Source organism: Manis pentadactyla, chromosome 1, assembly GCF_030020395.1.
Source record: "Manis pentadactyla isolate mManPen7 chromosome 1, mManPen7.hap1, whole genome shotgun sequence".
Lineage (NCBI taxonomy): Eukaryota > Metazoa > Chordata > Mammalia > Pholidota > Manidae > Manis > Manis pentadactyla.
The window spans coordinates 137,980,966-138,003,700 of NC_080019.1; the positions used below are offsets into that span (position 1 = coordinate 137,980,966).

General features: G+C 35.4%; 2 protein-coding genes and 1 long non-coding RNA gene across 4 annotated transcripts in view; 2 read left to right on the forward strand and 1 right to left on the reverse strand.

The window, feature by feature from the left end:
- The window catches only part of SAMSN1 (SAM domain, SH3 domain and nuclear localization signals 1), a 419,991-nt gene that overhangs the window by 138,933 nt on the left and 258,323 nt on the right, over nt 1–22,735 (forward strand). The window lies entirely within an intron of this gene.
- On the forward strand, nt 7,351–8,913 carry LOC118910404 (RNA-binding motif protein, X-linked 2-like). The gene has a single exon (XM_036881522.2). The coding sequence runs from the start codon at nt 7,434–7,436 to the stop codon at nt 8,070–8,072; it is 639 nt and encodes a 212-aa protein (XP_036737417.2). The 5' UTR covers nt 7,351–7,433; the 3' UTR covers nt 8,073–8,913.
- The window catches only part of LOC130683620 (uncharacterized), a 145,508-nt gene continuing 134,178 nt past the window's right edge, over nt 11,406–22,735 (reverse strand). Inside the window, exon 3 of the long non-coding RNA XR_008997488.1 lies at nt 11,406–12,950. This is a non-coding gene — a long non-coding RNA (uncharacterized LOC130683620). The remainder of the gene's footprint in view (nt 12,951–22,735) is intronic.

Consider the following 22,735-nt stretch of genomic DNA (forward strand, 5'->3'; position numbering starts at 1 on the left):
CTTGATCAATCATATTTACAAAGGACTTTATTATGCATTTCATCTTCTGCCTGGTACACTCTTTTCCCCAGATACTCATGTGACCTGCTTCTTTATTTTCCTTTTAAGTCTCCACTCAAATTTCAACTAGACAAAATAGCATCCCCACTGTCTCCAGGGCACATTCTAGCTCTTACCTTGTCCTATTATTTTTTTCTCCTTAGCTCTTACCACCTACTTGACATACTGTATATTGATTTGTTTATTGCCTTTAGTCTTCCACTAAAATGTAAACTTTATGAAAGCAGGGACTTTACTGGTTTTGTTCATTCTTTGTTCTCAGTGTCTATAGTAGCTCCTGGCACATAGAAGGTACACAATAAATATTTGTGGAGTGAAGGAATAAATGGAGTGTGCTTGACTCTGATGCAAAAAAAAAACTGATTAAGGAAAGACACGAATTGATAAATAACTGACAGAACATTAACACAGAGAGAAGACCCTTTCTATTTGTGCCTGATTTTCTTGAATCTATTTGTTGCTTGCTTTTTTTGCTGGGCTTGAAATATCGGCATTCAGCCAGGAGACTCTATGCTGACTAATGAGCTAGAGATACAGATCTAGCCTAGCAATATTCATACATTCTATATGCATTCATTTTTCTCCAGTGACATTTTAATATATTTTGGTGAAGATATTCCCCAGATAATGAAGATATGTCGAGTGAGCATTGAAAGTGATGAGTCTTTTTTTCCATTATCAAAGACAAATACAGGTGTGTAATATATGCAGAGATTGAAAATAGAGAAAGAAAATGAGAGAATTCCAAGTAATGAGAAGAAATTAAAGCTCTCTAGTAATGAAAAGGAAGGCCAAACTGCAAACATAAATCCCTAGACTCAGCAAGAATTTATACTGATGTGGAGAGCAGACCAATGACTTTCATGATGTGATTCATTTTGAAAAAATGTCATTGCTAATGCCAAGTAGAGTTCATGGTTTAGTGAAAACTTCATCTTCAGTCCAATCACATGGGCCAAATCCTGGCCCATATATTCTAATATGAGAAATGAATTAATTCTTGAGTTTTTTTGTGAGATTCTAAGAATAGTATCAAGGAGGGGAGGTCACAGCTAAGGTGAGATCTTCGTATATTTGTATTAGGCCTTACGCTATACACTGGAACTTATGTGTAGCATGACATTAATAGCATAAAGACCATTTAATTCAAGACTGCTTTAGACTCATCCAAATGGCTCAGGAAGAGGTCAACTCACTTACAAGGCAATCCTAATGGTCAGACCATAGCGTAGGTGATCACAAATTATTTTCAGCAGAGACTCAGAATAGCTAGGCAAGGGAGAATCTAAATAGGTCATTTTCAAGTATGACCAAATCTGAATCAATCCAAAGAGATATCACTAGACTGGACTGTAAAAAACAACCATCATTGATCAAGTTTTTTTCTTTAATTGAGCATGTTGCAGTAAATCAAATTATCACATCTTCTCTAAAACTAGCTATATAATAGCAAAATTAGGGCAAGAAGTTCACATAATTTGTACCTGAGGGTGTTGATGATTAAAATGAATGCAGCTATTTTATTGAGAGGATGGGGAATCTCTCTGGATGGTAAGTTAGGCAGCAATAGCTAATACAAATAATATTCACATAGTGTGGGCCATCCTACATTGGTCCACTGTAACTGGGTTCCATATATTATATAGTAAAATTTGATTTCAGTCCTTTTCCAAAAATTGGGATTGGGCTGTTTAATTCAGTCACTTATAAACTGCTTTCCAATTTTCCAACTCTAGTTGGAGTAGGTGAATAGTTTTGTAAAAGTACAGAAGAATAAATGGAAGGCAAAGAGTAGGTATAAAGACAGATGTGCAGGGAAGCATAATGGTGGTGGTTGTTGAGCTGAGATTTAGATCAGGAATGGGAATGCTTAGTACTCATCCAGATGACAGCAGCCATATAGATGGCCATCTGTTGAAAAATTGTCTACTCTGTCATATGGGAAGTGACTAAAAATCACACAATTTCATCAGCAGCTTTTTTCAAAACTCAGTAGGTAGAGTTGTCACACTCAGGAGGAATATATTTAAACAAGATTGTTATAAATCATGGTGTCACCTCCTTGAGAGATCCTCTATATGTGTATCTGCCTGCAAGTCTCTCAGTTATTGTTATAGATTTACCCAGGTTTTGTTCATTTGTTTGCAGAAAATGGTACAAATGGATGTAGGAAAATGTCACTTGTTTCAAGCCCTAGCCAGTATTTCCATTTGCTCTAGTCTGAACTCTCCCAAAGAGGTCAACTTCCAAAAGCAAATATAGAGCATTAAATCATAAATCACAATCTGAAATACAACATATATTTGAAAAGTTTATTCTTTTATCTTATCACAGAGTGGAACTTTTGCAAGATAAATAGAATATATTTTTGAATATGATATTTAATCAGTATAACATTCTTTTTTTTCAGTCAAAATTAATTTAGCTATATTTTTATTGGAATGAAATATGCCGAATGCAGAATAGAAAACAAAATACATTTAGGTCTCAATGAACTTCCAACATGGCTTTCTCTAACAGTTGCACATGAAAAGAAAAAGAAAGCTATACAAAGGCTTGTTTTCTTGAAACACCATCTGTTATTTTTGTTTTGAATTAAGCTCAGTGCTCTAAAGGTTATGAGTACTGTGCAGTAATTAGCACCATTATGGGAAATGTTGTTACTTCTATGTATTGGACGTCCCCAATTATACAAGTATAAAATTCCAAAACGATCTCTATTATCAGAGCTGTGACTAAATTTCTTGCTTGCACTATATCAGTAAAGTAATAATGCATTGTCAATTTGCTCACTCTGAAATGCAAATAAAGATGAGCTTGTTTTGCATATTTTCCACCCTAATTGTTTTCTTTATGTCACATATATAGAGACTTCCAAGAAAGCAGTCAAGTCACTATCAAATATCTATAAATTCTATTGATTTCTCTCTACATTAGGGAAATTAGTTTTCTTATAATTAGTAAGAAAATTCAATTCCTTTCCCCAAAGGAAAGTCAACAAATTTCAAGTATCTCTATATACTGTAAAAGTATTAATACATGTTTTGTACATCATTTTCCTCCTGTTCTTTGGGAACAGTGGTCCAAAAATTATTAATTGCATAGCATTTGGTTATTTATATCTTATATGGAAGTTATATGTGTTCTTTAACTCACAATTAAAATGACAATTTCAGGATTAATGGTCCTCAAGCATTGCTGTCAAAATATTTTTAAAAATTTAAACTTGAAACAAACCAGAAAAGAAACTACTTATACATAGGCAAAGCACACTCAAATTAGGGTTTTTGTCCTGACTGTAAATTTCAAGAAAGTAGACAGTCGCTGAAAAGGCAGTGAGTGCTCCAGCCTGGGGTTCGGCACTGGTCTGACCATGAGCTTCAGCAGGGCCAGTGCTATGGCTCTGGTTGCTCTGGTCAGTGTCAGGGATTGCCATCTGGTTAATTCACCTAATGATGATGATAACTAATTTAAGGGTGCACGTGGTATGTACTGAATGCTTTACATGAATTAACTCATTCACTTATGACAGCAAACTCCTTACAGTAGGTACATTATTATCTGCATTTCACAGGTGAGGAAAAGGAAATAACGCACTCTGTGGTCCTGGGGAAGTAAGTGGCAGAACTGAACCAAGCTGGTCTTAAGTCTGTGCTGCCAACTCCTACCCAAAGAAGGCAGTCAGCACCTGAGGTTTGCCTTATGACCATCTTAAATAGTAAACTTCATGGCAGAAGAACAGTGTGTAAACAAGGGCTCAGTCTCTACAATAATGACAAGTTGTTTGATGGCACTTGCTCTATGCTGAGCGCTTTACATATATCAATTAATTTAATCTTCATAACACCTCAAAGAGCAGGGTACTCTTTGTAGTTTTACTTTATAGTTGTAGAGACTGAGACTCAAAGAGTTTAAATAGCTTGCCTACAACTGCACTATAGTGGCAGAGGTAGGCCGAGAACTCAGGCAGTTTGATTCTCCATTCTGTGTTCTTTTCTTTTGTGGGATATTGTATCATGCTTTGAAAATTTAAGACCTTAAGTGATTTATAAACAAAATTCAGCTTATGGGAGCCAAGTTTAGGAAAAGGAGGAGAAAACATGTAAAGCAACTTTTAAAATTAAAATTCAATAGAAATGGAAGAAATGTGTATTAAAAAATCAATGGCAATAATACATGGGCATTCTACAATTTAATTCACAGTTACCATCTTGATGGTACTTGTTATAGGTTGAATTGTGTCCCCCCAAATTCCTGTGTTACACATTTAACCCTGAGTACCTCAGAATGTGACCTTTACTTAGAGATAGGGTCTTTACAGAGATAATCAAATGAAAGTGAGCTTATTAGGGTGGGCCCTAATCCATTATGACTATTGTAAGAACAGGAAATCTGGACATAGACATACATCAAGAAAAGACATATGAAAGGGTATCGAGAGAAGATAGTTATCTAGAAGCCAAAGGGAGTGGTGTGGAACGTAGCTTTCCCTCAAGGCCCTCAGAAAGAAACCTGATAATGTCATTTCAGACTTCTAATCCCCAGAACTGTGAGACCATACATTTCTTTTGTTTAAGCCTGGTATGGTGTTATAGCATCCCTAGCAAACTAATATAATACTCTTCAATTCAAAATAGTAGGAAATAATTTAAAACAGCTTAGCCAGAAAATAGAATTTAAGAAAGAGTACTGGGAACTTCATGGAATCCAGGAAAGCCTGGACAACCAGCCTTCAGTATACAGAGACCAGAGGGCACCAGAATTCAGGCAGCAGATCCAAGTGTCATTCTCCCTGTCTCACAGGCTACATCCCCTCTTGTTCTTCTCTTGCATTTTTTTGCACATATGACTGCACCAGAGCCTACAAGGGTACAGGTCCCCACAAACTAACAAATACTTACTAGTAAGTTTAAATCTCAATTTTAAACTCATAATCAGAATCTGATAGGCCTGATAAAGGTAGGTCAAGTATTTATCCCTATTTCAATCAGCTACGGCCAGGGAGGCAGGGCTACATACTGTAAACATGGCATTTGGGAGTAGGGCCATATTATGACTTTGCTGGGCTGTAGGTACTTTTGTTTTCATGGGCCTCATCATCTCTTAACAAATTATTAAAAGTTATATTTCATGATTTTATTGAAATAAAGATTATTATATAGTAAAACATATTTTTCGATATAAACTTTTTTGGTTCTGGTTTTAAATAATTAAGACATTCCCACAATACTCTAAAAGTACTGGGCCCTAGGCACTGGACCTGCTATGCCTAAAATGGCTTATTTGTGACGTGGACTTTTTAGAGAAAGAGGGAATCTGTATGGATAGCTACACATTCCTATTTAGCTAAGTTTTTCAAAGCCTTTTTCCATTACTTTTTCAATGAGATACTTCCAACTTGTGTTGTTGTTGATGATGATACAACTAATATTAATGCTGGAGAGGACGTTTTTCCTTTTATGTTCCTCCATCTAAATGCCTTTCAGATTTATAGCTGGAAGTTGACTTCCACTTCCTGATTCCCACATGACCTCAAGAGTACTGAGTAACCTAGATGCTTATGATGGAAAAGACTTCAGGTAAATTCTCTAAGCTCCTAGAGAAAATACAGCTGAGTATTTTCAAATACCTTTTCTAATACACAGGGCTATATTTTATCATCTATATCCATGATAACATCTCACTGAAGCATATGCCACTAGTCCATCTTTCAAAAGTAAAATAAATCAAGAAGCCCACTTATTCACTAGGAAATACATATATTCTACCTTTAAGATGACATTTAATAATGGGTCAAAATGAACAACTGTAGAGGTATATTTTCTGTGATAGAGGCATGAAGGGGCTTCTAAGACTTATTCAACGTCTCTAATTATTATGTGCCACGTTAGAGTCCTTTCATTTTTGCTGGCAATAATGATAGAGATAAAATAACAAAGCCAGGATGACAAATGTACAGTTATTTTCCAAATTTCAAATCTAACAGGTAGAACATATGACGTTGAATATGAGCATTACACCTAACTGACTATTTCATGGAGCTTTCAAGTGGGACTACCATCATATAACTTGAAAAACCCAGTGAAGCACACCTTTGGGAAAAAAATTGCAGTTCTTATAGACTTACAGGTTCAAGAAATAGCAGTAGTTTCACAGAAATTGTGTGGCTTGTTTTGAGAAATGAAATCAAACTAAGGCTCTGCAAAATGCCACCAGAGCTGTGCACTGGAGTCATTGCATATGTTAGTAGGTATTGGTTATTCATTGCCATTTTAGGCTATATTCACAAATGTGTGTTGCATAACTGCCATTTTTTAGAACAAATGATCACATTTTACAACAATGATATATGTATGAAAAGGCAAAGCAGAATTATCACTGGCTTGGGGACTCTGAAAAATGTTGTGTATGATAGTTAATTGTTTGTGTCAACTTGAGAAGGCTACAAGGTGCCCAGATATTTTGTCTAACATTTTTTGGTGTGTCTGTGAGGGTGTTTTTGGATGAGAGTAACATTTGAATTGGTAGACTGAGTAAAGCAAATGTGGAGGTAGAGCCTCCCTAACGTGGATGGCCCTCATCCAATCAGCTGGAAGCCAAATAGCACAAAAAGACTAATTCGTCCTCCCGTCAGAAGGAGCTGTTCCTGCCTGACTGCTTTGAGTTGGGACATCAGTCTGGTATGGCCTTTGACTGGAACTAAAAATCGGCTCTTCTTGTGTCTTGGGCTTGCCACCTTTCAGACTGGAGCCACTCTATCAACTACACCATTGGCTGTCCTGGGTCTCCAGGTTGCTGACTGCACATCTTGGGACTTCTCAGCTTCTGTAATCACATGAGTCAATTCCTTATAATAAATCTGTTTATACATAGATAGGTATATGTCTATCTTATCTGTCATCTATCTATATCCTATTGGTTCTGTTTCTCCAGAGAACCCTAATACAATGAGTACCTATTAAGTAAACCTCAGTCTAAGTCCCTGCCACATAACATATCAAATATTTACTTTTCATAATTAGGCCAAAGTGAAACTAGTACTTTATAGGGTCTCCAGGTGATTTATTATGAGGAAAAAAAACCAAACCAAAACAAAAACGACAACTTCCATGATCAGACATTTCAGAACAGAAGCCTTTGTTTCAGCCTAGTCATCCCATTTTGTAATTGGACTAGATAAGGTTTCAAACTAGTGAGCAGTAACACACTTCTGCATGGCGAATGGGGAAACTTACTGGGCAGCAGAGGAGGTGCGGGGAAGGAAGTGCACACTGAAGGTCTCCTCCGGAAGCAACGCCCTCCTGCCTCACTTCCGCGGGAAGTGAGCACGTGCTGCCAGAGGAGCGCCGTTCTGCGGCGCACAGCCCGTGGAGATGAACCCGTTAACCACGGTGAGACTGATTAGCAAGCTGAATGAGTGGGAGGCTGAAACAAGCGTCCCAGCTAAGGCATCATGGCACTCTGTGTACAAGGACAGTGCCTGGATCTTTGTGGGAGGGCTTCCGTGTGAACTGACCGAGGGAGATATCCTGTGTGTATTCTCCCAGTACGGGGAGATTGTCAACATTAATCTCGTGCGGGATAGGAAGTCAGGAAAGTCAAAAGGATTCTGTTTTATCTGCTATGAAAATCAGAGGAGTACAATTTTGGCTGTCGACAATTTTAATGGAATTAAGATCAGGGGAAGAACCATCCGAGTCGACCATGTATCTAACTATCGCCCCCCTCCGGTCTTGGAGGATGTGGATGGCGCCACCGAAGAGCTCTGGGAGCAGGGCTGTGGGGCGCAGACCCCATCGAGTTCATCTGAAAGTTGCGATGACGAAGCACTTTACCAACAGCAAAGACGAGGAAAACGGAGCAGAAATAAGATCAAAGGGAAGGCTGTACGAGTTAAAGACGAGCAGGGACCGACAGAGCTGCCATCTTCCCGAGGCCAAATTAAAAGGAAGGATACACTTCCTAAACATACCAAGGTGAGGTTAGACTCGAGAGAGGGCCAGAAGCCCTAACCTAACAGCTCTGATGCCAGGAAAGCTGCTGCAGGGGACAGTTTCCAGCAGGGCACAGAGGGATCTGGAGAGGGTACTGAGGAAAGAGAATCCAGGGTCTGAGCCTGGCCCTTTATCAGAGGCGGGAGGGAGAAAGAGGCAGAAAGCTCAAAGAGGGACAGAAGTTGAAGCTCAAAGATGTTTTAGGTGATGGGAGGTGCAGCTATGCACATTTTCCAAGTCAGTGATGGCAGGCTGGACCAAGGCTGCTCAAATCCTCATATTTTCAAATCAAGTGTAGTATTTAAAATGCTATGGGCCGGAACTCGTTACTAATTAGATGATTTCTGTAAATAAAGTATCTGGGGCAGAATTTTCTTAAAGTCTGAAATTTTTTTTCTACAGTCATTCAAAATTTTGCAATAGTTGAAATGACATTATCCTGCCTAAATATTACCATTTTCTATGTGACGGGATTTGCAAAAGTTTAGAAGCACTGAACTAGATGATCTCTATAGTCATTATACTTCTAAGCTTCTCAGGCTATGCTGGGAGAATTTCATCCAGTATGGAGGGGACTTGCTGCTATCTTACAATATTTCCAGTAAGTAATAAAAAATATTTAAAATATTTAGGTTCCTTCTGTATGATTTTATGTTTCAGTAGTAATAGAAGTTTTTATTTTTTTTTAACTTTTTGTAACAACTAACTGTTAATGATAAAAGGCAAAGGGTATTCTTATGGAAAGTAGTATCAGTAGAGGATTGGAAACTAATCATAGGGGATTGGAAAGAGTATTTCTGATGGCACATTCTTGCTGCTCTTCTTTACTTTATATATATGTGTGTGTGTGTGTGTGTGTGTGTGTACATAAAATTTAAGAAAGCATGATGTTTTATTCTCTGCCACAAGAAGTTGTTTTATCTGCTAGGGGGCTTGGGATATGTAAAGTGATATAGCATAATTGGAAATGCAAAATATTTCCTGGATTCTGTTAGTATTTGATGTTTGATGAGTATTTCATTCCCATTTGTAATTTTGTATTCTGCATATGAACAGAATTGTGTATATGAACTTACAAAGCTTGCTACTTAGGATGAAAACCTTAAGCTAACATTTTGGAAATTGCCTGTCTATTTTATGTAAGAAAAACCCCCATGATTCTAGTACCTTGAATTATTTTGAATATTGTGACTTTGGGCCAATCATTCTTTATATAGTAAATATATTTGGCCCAAAAGTTTTCTTAGAAAACCTCTACTGTTTTGTACTAGTATATACACAAGTTACTGGTTAAAAAAAGAAATGAGAGTATTGCTAATCAGCATTCACTCATCAGTGGAAATTTATAGTAGGCATTTACTTTGGGTTTTAAAGATCTTTATTTATTGTAATTTTTAAATAAAAGTAACTTAAAATAGGATAGTTATCAAAACTGTTTTCATTTTCTCATATTTACTTCTAGTCTTTGCCCTCATATACAAAGTTTCATGTCTTTCACATATTCATTTATTTAAGAAATATTTAATGTTTCTCAAAAATAGTAGGTGCTGTAATATAGTTGGGACTACAAAAATGTATATGACATACTGCCTGACCAGGAGAGGTCATAATATAATGGAAGAGATGCACATGTAAATAGTTAAATTAAAAGTATGTGAAGAGTGTGCTAGAATTGTAAAAGGAGTCATCGGTGAGTGAGTGGAGCAAATGAGGTGAGAAAAGAGATTACAGGCAAGTTTTCCAGTATGTGCAAGATCTAGGAGAGATGTAAGTAGTTAGTTCAGTGTAAGAGGGATCACAGGATATTGCACATAAAAATGAGAAAAAAGGATGTTGAGAAAGAGATACAAGGAAGTTCTTCATGCTATACAAGCTATTTGAACTTACCTGCCTTTGAACGAGTCACTGATTTTTCAAGAGAAAATGGCATGAGGAGAAATATATTTCCAAAAAGAGCACATGGTGGAAAGGCAAGGATGAATTAGGCTGCAGAGGAACTGGAAGCAGAGAGATGAATAAGAAGACAATTGCAGTAGTTTAGAGAGATCATGAGGGCCTGAAGTGAGGCAGCTTAGTGCAGGAGACAAAGAGGAACTCAGGGTTTCCACAGATACTTAGGAGAGAATATGAGGAGAAAAGGGAGGACCCACAAATTTCTGACAAAGGAATGTAAGAAGAGGAGCAAGGTGTATGTGAAGTGTGAGTGAAGTACATGTGGTAGGGGAGGAGTGGAGGAATGGAGGGTGATTATAGAGAAGAGGGAGTTCACTTTGTTTCTTGTTGAAGTCAACCAAAAAAACAGGTTGACAGTGGCACAGAATTTAACAATTAGGAAATTATTGGAGACCTGAGTGTGAGCACTTCACAAGATAGGTGAAGAACACTGTATAGCATTGCACTGAGAGGTAAGCAGATACAAACAGCACTTCAAATATTGTCTTTTGCTTATATTATATAACAGTATAGTACCCCTTTACATAATTTCAGTAGCTACAAAATATGCCATATAATGAATATAGAACAGCATACATGTAGAAGTATTTTCCCCCTGAAATAGTGCTTTGAGCATGTTCATGCATATGCTTATTTTGGTGCTTTTGTTTTTTACATTATCTCCATAGGATAAATTCACAGGAGCTGAATCATTGGGTCAAAGAATATGAGTGCTTTTGGCTTTTTGGTTTTTCCAAGCCATTTATCATCATTTATACATATGGTATTAGGAAATGGAGTCAGTCAAAAATAATTTGGTGAGTGAAATAAAATGACAGAATTGTGAACTGAAGTTCATAGCCTTGAAGAACATGCCTATATATACCAGTCATTTGGTTTAAGGCTAATGTGATCGTGGGGAAGTTGGAGTTCCTATGGCCAGGATCCTCACTGAACTTAAACCACCTGATGATGTAACTGGCCTGTTGCTAGGCTACCACTTCCACACCTTTAGGCAATAAGCTATTATTGTGCTACATAGAGAGCCCATCCCAGTGCTCTGGGCGGAGACAGAGGCGCTAGTGCTCAACCTACTGCTGGGAGAGCAAGCTGGGTAATAAACCCTTTCACCCCAAAGAAAGTTTTGCTGTCAATTTCTTGGTCACATTGAATCCATAGCAAACTTGCCCGGGTCTGAAGCCCATTGGCAAGACAGTAATTTTTCTCAAATATTATACATTCAAAATAAAGTTGGTCTAGAGCTAGTGAAACTCCCAGCAAATGTTGTTTCTTGACTTCATAATACTCTTCCATAATTTCTTTTCATAATTCTCTTGACTTTATAATATGTAATCAACAAGGATGACACATTTATTTAATATTTCTAATAAATACTAGGTGCTATAATGTAGTTGGGAGTACATTTATCATGCTATTTATTTTGTTTATCTTGTTATTTAAAATTCTAATAGAAGGAAGCAAATACTTGTCAATTCTCTAAGTTGAGAGTAAATTGTGTCATTTGAAGCTTCCTCTGTGGAATCCTCAATGGCTGCCTACATCACCTCACAGTAAACTGCCTCTGATTGAAAGAGCTAGCAGGTTACATTTGTGATGCTTTGTATTTATGTGGAGGAGTCCATTTATTGCCTAAAACATGCGACACTAAGTAACCATAGATTCAAAATTGAAGATAAGCCATAAGTTAAATAACAGTATCTTTTATCAGGATGATCACTTTATAGGAATACATAATTTTGGGTGAATGTTATATAAGATTCAGTAATTTGTGCTGACATAATTAACTTGCCTTGAGAGGCCTAATGTTGATTTTACTGTTTATTTTCCCTCAGTGTTTTTGCTTTTCATTTGTACAAGAGAAGAAGACAAATGATATGAGTTTGGCCTAGGTGTCTGAATATGTCTCCTTAGGGAAGTCTTGATACAGCTGAAGCTATTGCTTTTTAGAGACCTTTTATTTTGAGCAGCTGCTTTAACAGCCTTCATCTTGTTACATCACATGAGATAAAATGTATCTCTACAGTAGGAAGAAAGCTATGACAGCAATACTGTTTGACTAAAACCTAAAATTGCAAAACCAGAAACAGATGTGGATGTTCCTGAGATTATATTTTTATAATATATGACAGATACACACTTTTCCTATTTACTCTTAAACCATTCCCAAAAACCCCATGGGGTTTTGTTTTGTCTCATTCACGTAGTCGAGCTCTTTGTCTGCCATAGACTATTGCATTTTGGCTTAGTAATGTGAATCCTTATCCAGAAGACATCTCGAAGGGCTCATCCAGAAAAAATAGATTTCAGGGCCTCACATTCTGAAGGACAATTCAGTGCTTGCTTTCCTTTTGTGCTCTTACATGCAAATAAAGAACCTCAGTTCATCAGCTGTTAATGTAATATAAGGGATAAATTATGCTTGTTTATCTAACTGTGCTTAGCCAAAGACCTAGGATGGAGACAGCCACAGATTTATTTGTGAGATGTGGCAAAAGTGGCTCTTAACCTGTAATACTTAAGTCAGCTGGAAGCATAGTTGATGGCATTGTCAACATCTTTTAAGCATTTTTCATGCCTTTGAATTTAGAAATTCATAGGTTCTATAAAAGCATCAGTAGCATACAAAAGTAACACATAGCATTCCAAAGTACATTTACATAATTGCAGTGAATATGATTAATATCAATTACATTGATGCTTGTTTGACCCCTTATGTCTGATTGACTCAATTTAGTAGTTGGTATATTGCTTTGTATACTCAAGAAATGGTTCAGATTACCTTTTCATTTCAATTAAGGAACTAGTCAGAGAAAATATACTTTGGTTTGTTGAGAGAAGTTGTCTTCAGTGACAATCTCCTTGTCCTTAATTGAGCTGCAATGTATTTTTTGATGCTTTGCTTCTTTTGCTTCTTTTACTCTTTAATTGAAAGCCCATCTTTAACTGTAATACAAAGAAGACAAAAATATATTGAGCGTAAGAGTTTGGTCTGCTCAGTGGATGAGGGCTTTCCCCTATAAACATTCATTTGGAAAGAATAGCATATAATAAATGTAAGAATAGAAAATAAAACAGGGAAAATGTGGACAGCAACTCTGATAAGATACTGCTTGTGCCCTGTAGTCCAACACAAAAGGCTAAGCAGTATTTCAGTGATGTGTCCTTTCCTTTGTGTCCACTTGAGTGAGGTGGACCTGGAAGAGGGTAGGCCTAGAGAATCCTCTTCTGACAGGACTTTCCTTTAGGGTTTGCTTGAAGACAGTTTTGTTAGTAGGTAGAGCTTGAATAGCAGAGTAAGTTTCATAGCACCGTTTCATATTTAAACTCCAAAACATTTGACACGTTTAAGTAAGCTTGAACATAGAGTGTACTTGGACAGGGAGCTGAGTTACAGGAATAAAATCACAGAGCAGTAATAGATTTGGATGTGGTATTTTTATATTTTAAGTAGTTACTTCTCAGGACTAGTATTGTTTCATTTGACTTAATATGTAATGAGTAATATTAAGAATAAAGGTCTTTTGGTTTTCATTAAACTCTTAACCACATTTTTCATAGGAATGGGCATTGTTTTGTCTTTAGCAATTTTAGTAAATAATGATTAGCAGACAGCATGGTAATTGTTGAAATACTGTGTGAGTGCCAATAACAAAGCCTTCTTTTAAAATGCTAAGAATTTACTGTGTAGAATTCCCACTTTTTTTATTGTAGAAAAGTTTTCGTCATGATGTTTTTGACATATTTCTGGCATGTTCAGCATCTTGTTGGATTTCTGTCAAGAGTATTTTTGAGTATTTGTGTTACCATTGATATAGGAAACAGCAGATCATTGTTAACATTAAAATGTTACTGAGATTTGAAAGATGGAGGACATGATCTTGTCTTATTTTTCTTAATAATGCAGTGTTTTCAATGTAGTGTTCCCAAAATAATAAGCATTTTTTGGGGAAATAAGTTTAGTAGATATCCAAGTAATTTCTCATATAAAACTGACAAAGAAAGGTAGTGTTATCTGGGGTAGGCTATTAAAAATATCAGTACAACAGTAGTTACTCACTATATTGACCAACCAGAGCTTATCCATTTATATTCATGCTGATCTAGCTATACATTTTTGGGATAAAGAGAGATTGTCTTCATTTTTCTATTGGTTGCAAGTGGAAGTCATTAATATTTTTTTTCTGACTTTCATCATAATGGCTTGAAATAGAGTCAGATGCATGGCTTTTCAATTTCTTTTACTACTTTATTTTATTACTTAGTTATTTTAAGGTCAGAAGATTTCCATTTCCAAAATACATAATAGAAATAATAAAGCAGTAAAATTTGGACTTAGATAATATAGACATTTTTCTTAAAAGTGTCAGCATGATTTATAAATTATTAAAAAGGCAGTAAAATTTGAACTCACATAGCATAAACTTTACCTTAAACTGTCAGATACATAATTTTAAAGTTATTTTATTAATATATCACTAATAATTATTTCTCTTAACAGAGAAAGTGAAGTAAAATCTAGTTACCTAAGAAATCATTAGAATAGGAAACACTGGATGTTCATGTGTCATTTGTGGATTATTTGCCTAAAGCCTTTATTTCTTCTGTGTTATCTAAGGTCAAGTATATATATATAATCAAGTTGCTGAAGAAAAGGTGAGGGTTTCCTAGTTAATCAAACCCCAAGTATCATTTTTATTTATCATTTGAGAATTGACTAAAGGTGGTTTCTTTTAAAGATGTCTGTAAGAGATAATTGCTTCAGTTTTTCATTTAGTTAGAGTTATCCTTACCATAAAATCCTCTTCTGTTGAATTTTTCTTAAAAGCAGTGTTCCAAAATCTGCTAAAGCTGATCTTAACAATATTGCCGTGTTCAGCTCTCCACAAATAACCATTGTGGCACATATCTATGGGATTTATTGAATGATGAACTCAACGCTTGTACAATCATTTCATTTGCCTTCTCCTTTAATACTATCAGGAAATCAGGAAGCAGTACTTTCTTTTGTGGTGTTGCTTAAAATATGAGGATTTTACACTGTAAAAAGTGCTTTCATATCTTATCCACTGTCTATTAAAAACACAGCCAGTAATATTGTCGTGTTACAACTATTTTCTAAATGAAAATTATTTTCCAGATCATTAGCAGCTATGTTAACATTGTCATTGCCTTAAAGTATTTTTAAAAATTGAGTTGAGGGAGGCTGAGTGGATAGAATTTAGCCAATGATAAAAGGAAAAAATGACCTCTTGATTGTTAAATCAAATGTAGTTGGATTTTGACCTGTGTTAGATGGCCTTGTCAACAGTTAATGACTAGATTGATCTATTTTTTGTTGGTTTGGGGTTTTTTGGTCAGCTTTAAAGATCAATTTTTGCCTATTGCCCAGGTTGTCATGTGCTTTATTTGATTTTATCACTGAAAGGTAAAGGATTACTCACCTGTAAAGCAGGGATGTATTCAGGTAAAGATGGACAATAAAGAATTTAGATCCTTGAGTTAAAGAAATCACTGATGTTGAGGAATACACTTTTTTAGTGTTTTGTTTAACTTGTTTCGCTATTTTATCAAATTTTGTAGCTAATGAATGATTTGCACATTACTTGTTAAATGCCTCTTGGTATATGGTGATGATCTAGAGACTATGGCAAGTGAGGCAAATAACCTCCTAGCTTTTGATTTATAAATTAGGACAGAAAAAAACAGCATACTTTTTTTATTAAGGTATTATTGATATACACTCTTATGAAGGCTTCATGTGAAAAAACAATGTGGTTACTACATTCACGCATATTATCATGTCCCCCCCATACCCCATTGCAGTCACTGCCCATCAGTGTAGCAAGATGCCACAGAGCTACCACTTGGCCCCTCTGTGCTACACTTTCCCCCCTATGATCCCCCCCACACCATGTGTGCCATTCATAACACCCCTCAATCCCCTTCTCCCTCCCTCCCCACCTGCCCTCCCACATTCCTCCCCTTTGGCAACCTCTAGTCCCTTCTTGGAGTCCCTTCTTGCTGTTTTGTTTCTTCAGTTTCGAAAACAAGCATACTTTTAAAATGTAAATTTAAATAATATTATATTTGTATGTGGAACAAGAAAGAGAATTGCATTTTGGGTTCTCAAAAGTCAGTTTAGGAGTTTACTTTGGCTTCTTGCTAATCAAGTAAGTCATCAATGGGGCACATTTTCAAGAAGAGTTGGGAAGAGAGGGAAATGGTGTTGGTAGGCTTTATTTGTGATAAAAAGAACATTCTTGGAATAGACTTTAATATGGGAAAGTACAGACATGGAATGATAGCACTGGAGAGGCAAAGTAAAATGTGGATGTGGCAATAGATATAAGTAAATAGAAGGTGGAACTAAACATGAAGGACTTTCCTTAGTCTCTGAATGACAGTGATCTTTTAGTGAAGCCAGAGTGCTATGGAGACTCTATTTGCACCTGGAAAAAAAGGTACAAAATGTGTTACATTTAAATTAAAGTCTCTTCCTGTATCAAATTAGTCATGAAGTATATTCTAAAATACTTTCCTAACCTGTCTAAAGTACCTGGAAAACAATCATTAAAATTTCATTTATATTTAGTGATAGGCAGATGATTCCCTAGAACATTGTCTAAATGCTGCTGAGAGATGTAATTTGACTAGTGAATTAATGGTTTCTGGTTATCTTAATGTTAACATAACATTTGGAGGCCTTGCTCATCAGGGCTGCAGTATTGTGTTTCACAAGATGCATGAGACAAAGGCACTTAATGAGTTTTGGCTGTGCCACACATATTGCGCACAACTCTGTTGAGATCGTTACAGGCTTCCTGCCAAGATATGTAGGAGAAATTGCCTAAAAAATTAGTAGCTGGGAAAGTGGTCCAATCCCCTGCTGTGTTCCCTTGTGATTGGTTTGTCAATAGCTGGAAAAAGTTTGGTATAGATAGTACACAATTAGTGTCAGTTCATGGGAACACTGGACCTCTGAATAAAACTTATGAAAAAGAAAATAGTGACTCTACGATAGTATTTTTTTTTGTGGTAAGTTTTAATAGGTAACAGCTGCTCCTACTATTCATGTTCATTCACATTTTTAATAAATATTTCCTGCAATCAATTCCATTGCCAAAATGAAGAGCTAGATAAATTGCAGGCTTAATATTATGTATATATAGAAAAAATTTAAAATTATAACTTCATGAAAGTTTAAACATAAATAAATAATAGTTAAAGTTGTCCATTAATAGTCTGCAAATAAAAAGTAGCAAAAGCAGTTTGTTATCCTACATGATCTAGTGCTTAGAGGACACACATACATAAACATTATTCCTTTTTGTAGAGTCATTATACAGTGAAAAAGTAAGTCATCTATAAAATTTTAAAAATATATAACTGAAGTAGTTTTATTAAAATTTTTTTTTGCCAAATTCTTTAGCATGTTATCTTTGCTGGTTATCAGCATTTTTTATAGTAATTAAAAGCATCCCTCTTTATCAGCATAAAAATACTTAACATAGTGACAAAACTAAACTTTTTTGCTACACCATTACAAAACATAATTGGCCAACATTTATTGAATGCTTGCTGTGTAGCAGGAACTGTTCAAAGGACTTAACTGATGTATTAAGTCCTAAGAGGTTATCGACATTATTTTCGAAAGAAAAGTGAGATACTGGTAAATTAGGAAGCTTATCCAGCCTTATAGCTGGCAAGTGGTAAAGTGAAGATTCAATCCAGGTAGTCTGACTACTGAGTCAGTCCTGTTGACCATGTGTATATAATATTTTTCAGATTACCTGGGAATAAATGCTCAAGGTCGGTGGAATTGAATTGGAATGTTTTTAAATTTGAGGATCTTCTAAAGAGATTTTCTCCTTTGAAAAAATAATGGCCAAACTTAAGATTTGAAATAATTATTTGCATTCAATACTATTATCTTAACCAATTTAAGTATTACAGTTCAGTGACATTGATACACTCATATTTTTGTGCAACCATTACCACTGTCCATCTGCAGAACTTTTTCATAATCCCAAACTGAAACTCTGTGCCCATTAAATAATAACTTCCCACTATTCCCTCCCCTCAGCCCTGGGTAACCACTCTTCTACTTTCTTTTTCTGTATTTCACTTTTCCTTTCTATAAAGTGATGCTAATAACAGTAATTACCTCTTAGAATTATTGTGAGTTAATAACAGGGTTAGCATAACATCATCTCTCTTCCGAGCTATGTTAGACTGCAAGGGAGTCACTGGATAGTAAAGTTCTTTTAAGATGAACCCACCTTCATTTGAATTGCTGCTATTTCATTATTTTCTGCCCAAAGAGAATGCCTTCATGGTTCGTGTGTGTGTGTGTGTGTGTGTGTGTGTGCGCGCGCACGTGCGTGCTCGTGTGCGTGTGTACATGTGTGTGTGTGTCAGGGGCCCTGGGTGAGGAGAAGGAGGTATGATGGAAAGTTTGAAGAACCTACTAGCAGGAATGAAATAGAACCAGTCTAGGAAGGATCAGTGGACCCAGGACTGAGGCCATGAGGCATAACCTGTAGATTTATCCATGAACACCTAAACAGACCCATGAAAATAAGCAAAAAATGAGTCATTTTTTAATGTGTTCTAAGACAAACATTTACTTTTAGAGATTTGATAATTTTATTAAAAAATTTTTTAAAAATAGATCCCTATGATTCATTAGATCCCTAATTCAATCATTCTTTTAGATAGCTTTAAAGAAACATGTCTTGAGTACAGTTCAAGCAGGGTTGCCAACTTGTCTTGGTTTCCTGGGACTTTCCCTGTTTTAGCATTGAAAAATCCTGTGTTTCTGGAATGCTTTAGCCACTGGCTACTGATGGTGGTTGGTCACCCTAAATTCAAGACTTTATGATATACATTTTTTTTGTATGAAAATGTATTTATTATGAAAATATAAATTTTCCCAAAATTAAACTATAGATAATACACTTACATTAGAAAGCCTAACAGGATTTATTATAGATTTGACAAACTACTTCTGAAGTTTATATGCAAGAGCAAATAGCCAAAAATAGACAAATAGAAGATAAGGAGGTAGAGAGTGCACACTACCAGCTATCAAGATTTCTGAAGATTTCAACAAGATAGAGACATGATGACTTGGTTCAGCAATATGCAAACATACAACAATTCCTCCGTAAGGCAAAAAATAAAATTGGAACCTATACAGTACCATGCTATGCACAATAGTAAATGAATAACCCCAATAATTCCAAGTTAATTAAAATTTAATAAAGAAAAGTAGTGTAAATACAGAAGAAATATAAGTGCTAATATTTAATAACTAAGGGAGGAAGAGAAGATTTAAAAATATTATAAACCATAAAGGAAAATTTAGTATATTTACCTATATTATAATTGAAAACAGGTGGGACTTCTGGCTATGGCAAAGAGGATAGCAAACATTCTGCTCCACAAAACCAAGTTTGAAACAAAACAAAACTATCAAAAGCAAGTATTTAAGGCCTCTGGAGAGTGACCAAAGGCAAACAGCAAATTAAGGGGCATTTATCCATGAACAGCCGCTGAAAATTTGGGTAAAAACTAGGGGAGTCTGAAGCTACTTGCCTGGGGCTTCTCCCATTCTTCCTACTCCCAGCTCAGTTGCTGTAGTTTTTTTTTTTTTTTGAGAGGACATCTCTCATATTTATTGATCATATGGTTTGATATACATTTTTAATTGTATTTTCCTACTGTGTTTTGTCTATTTTCAGCTTATCCATAAGAATAGTAGTAGTAAAAAATAAAATAAATTTTCTTTAAATTACAAAACTGTAGTTTTGAAGCAGACATTTTGCCTTCAAAAATGTTAGTGAAAGACATTGAATTGAATGTTTAAAGTGTTATTTCCTAAATTGGATGCCTGGCCTAGTGATCAGATGTTCTAGGAATGCTTCTTAGTTGATTATAATGTCTGGCTTCAAAATGTACATGCATGTGTTTGGAAAATCTTCCTTAAGATAATTCATTCTGTTGGAAAGGAAGAGAACACAGGTGTTAGGGTCATTGTTCTTAGCTGATTCTCTTCAAACCCTTCCTTTGTTTTCTAATCTAAGCACTTTGCGCTATATATTTCCCTCCAAGCATTGCTTTAGCACCTGCCCACACATTTGATACATTGTGTTTTTATTTTTATTCAGTTCAAAACATGCTCTAATTTTCCTTTCAACTTGTTCATTGACCCATGTGATATTTATTTTATATATATATTTTTTTGTTTGTTTTATTGAAATACAGTTGAACTACAGTATTGTGTTAGTTTCAGGTGTCTAACATAGTGATTCAACATTTACATACATTATGAAGTGCTCACCCCATTAGTGTAGTTACCATTTATCACCATATCGTTATTACAGTATTATCAACTATAATCCTTATGCTGTACTTCATATCCCTCTGATTTATTTATTTTATAACTGCAAGTTTGCACCTCTTAATCTCCTTTACCTATTTCATATATTCTTCCACTGACAACCACCAGCTTATTCAGTTTGTTCTCTGTATTTATGAATCTGTTAGTGTTCAGTTTTGTTTGTTCATTTGTTTTGGTTTTTAGATTTCACATAGAAGTGAAATCATATGGTATTTGTCTTTTTCTGATTTACTTCATGTAGAATAACACCCTCCAAGTCCATCTATGTTGTCACAAGTGGCAAGATTTCCTGCTTTTTTATGGTTGAGTAGTGTGTGTGTGTGTGTGTGTGTGTGTGTGTGTGTGTGTGTATGTGTGTGTGTACACGTGGGTACATACACACATCCAACTCTTTATTCATCTATTGATGGATACTTAGATTGTTTCCATATCCTGGCTATTGTAAATAATGTTGCATTGAACAGGGGTTGCATATTGCTTTTTGAATTAGTGTTTTCATTTTGGTGGTGGGTAAAGATCCTGAAATAGAATTGCTGGATGGTTTGGTATTTCCTTTTTTTTTTTTTTTTCTTTTTTGAGGAACTTCTATACTGCTTTCTATAGTAGCTGTACCAATTTACATTCTAACCAGCAGGGCTTTTCCCTTTCCTCTACATTCTCTCCAAAATTTATTTCTTGTCTTTTCGATACTTGTCAATCTGACAGGTGTGATGCAATATCTTACTGTGGTTTTGATTTGAAGTTCTGTGATGATTAGTGTTGTTGGGTGATTTTCATATGTCTATTGGCCATCTCTATGTCGTCTTCGGAGAAATATTCAGGTCCTGTGCTTATTTTCAAAATAGATTATTTTTTGATGTTGTATGAGTTATTTATATATTTTGGATATTAACCCCTTATCAGATACATCGCTTGCAAATATTATCTCCCAGTCAGCAGATTGCCTTTTTTATTGTTGATATTTCCTTCACTGTGTGAAAACTTTTTAGTTTTATATAATCCAGTTTATTTTTGCTTTTGTTGCCCTTATCTGAGGAAAAAGATACAAAGAAGTATTGCTAAGACTGGTGTCCAGAAGTTTACTGCCTGTGTTTTCCTTTAGGAGTTTTACGGTTTCAGATTTTATATTTAGGTTTTCAGTCTGTCTTGAGTTTATTTTTGTATATGGCATAATAAAGTGGTCCATTTCATTCATTTACATATAGCTGTCCAGTTTTCTCACACTACTTATTGAAGAGACTGCCTTTCCTGTTGTATATTCTTGCCTTCTTTGTCAAAGATTAACTGACCATACTAAGCATGGGTTCATTTCTGGACTCTCTATTGTGTTCCACTGATCTATTTGTCTGCTTTTGGGCCAATACCACACTGTTTTAATTACTATGGCTTCACAGTAGTTTGAAATCTGGAAATGTGATACTTTGAGCTTTGTTCTTTCTCAAGAGTACTGTGGCTGTTCAAGGTCTTCTCTGTCTCCCTAAAAATTTTAGGATCATTTGTTCTAGTTCTGTGAAAAAATGTTATTTTGATAGGGGTTTCATTCAATGTGTAGGTTGCTTTGGGAAGTATAAACATTTAACTATTAATTCTTCCATTCCATCAGGATGTCTTTTCATTTATTTATGTTTTCAATTTCTTTCATCACTGTCTTATAGTTTTCAGAGTATGAGTCTTTTACCTCCTTGGTTAAATTTATTCTTAAGCATTTTATTCCTTTAAATGAAATTATAAATGGGGTTGTTTTCTAGGTTGCTTTTTCTCATAGTTTATTAGCATTTAGAAATGTAACTGTTGATTTTGTAAATGTAATATATTGATTTTGTATCCTGCCACTTTACTGAGTTAATTCATCACAGTAGATTTTTGGTGGAATCTTTGGGGTTTTCTATATACAGTGTCACCTCATCTGCAAATAGTGACAATTTTACTTCTTCCTCACCAATTTGGATGCCTTTTATCTTTTTCTTGTCTTATTGCTGTGGCTAGGACTTCCAATACCATATTGGATAGAAGTGGTGGGAATGGGCATTCTTGTCTTGTTCCTGATCTTAGAGTCAAAGCTTTCAGCTTTTCACCATTGAATATGATGTGAGCTGTGGGTGTGTCATATGGCCTTTACTATGTTGAAGAATGTTCCTTTTATACCCACTTTGTTGAGAGTTTTTATTATGAATAGACATTTACTTTTATCAGATGCTTTTTCTGCTTCTATTGAGATAATATGATTTTTATCCTTCATTTTGTTAATGTAGTATTACCATGTTGATTGATTTGTGAGCCATTCTTGTATCCCTGAAATAAATCCTGCTTAATCACAGTGATTGAT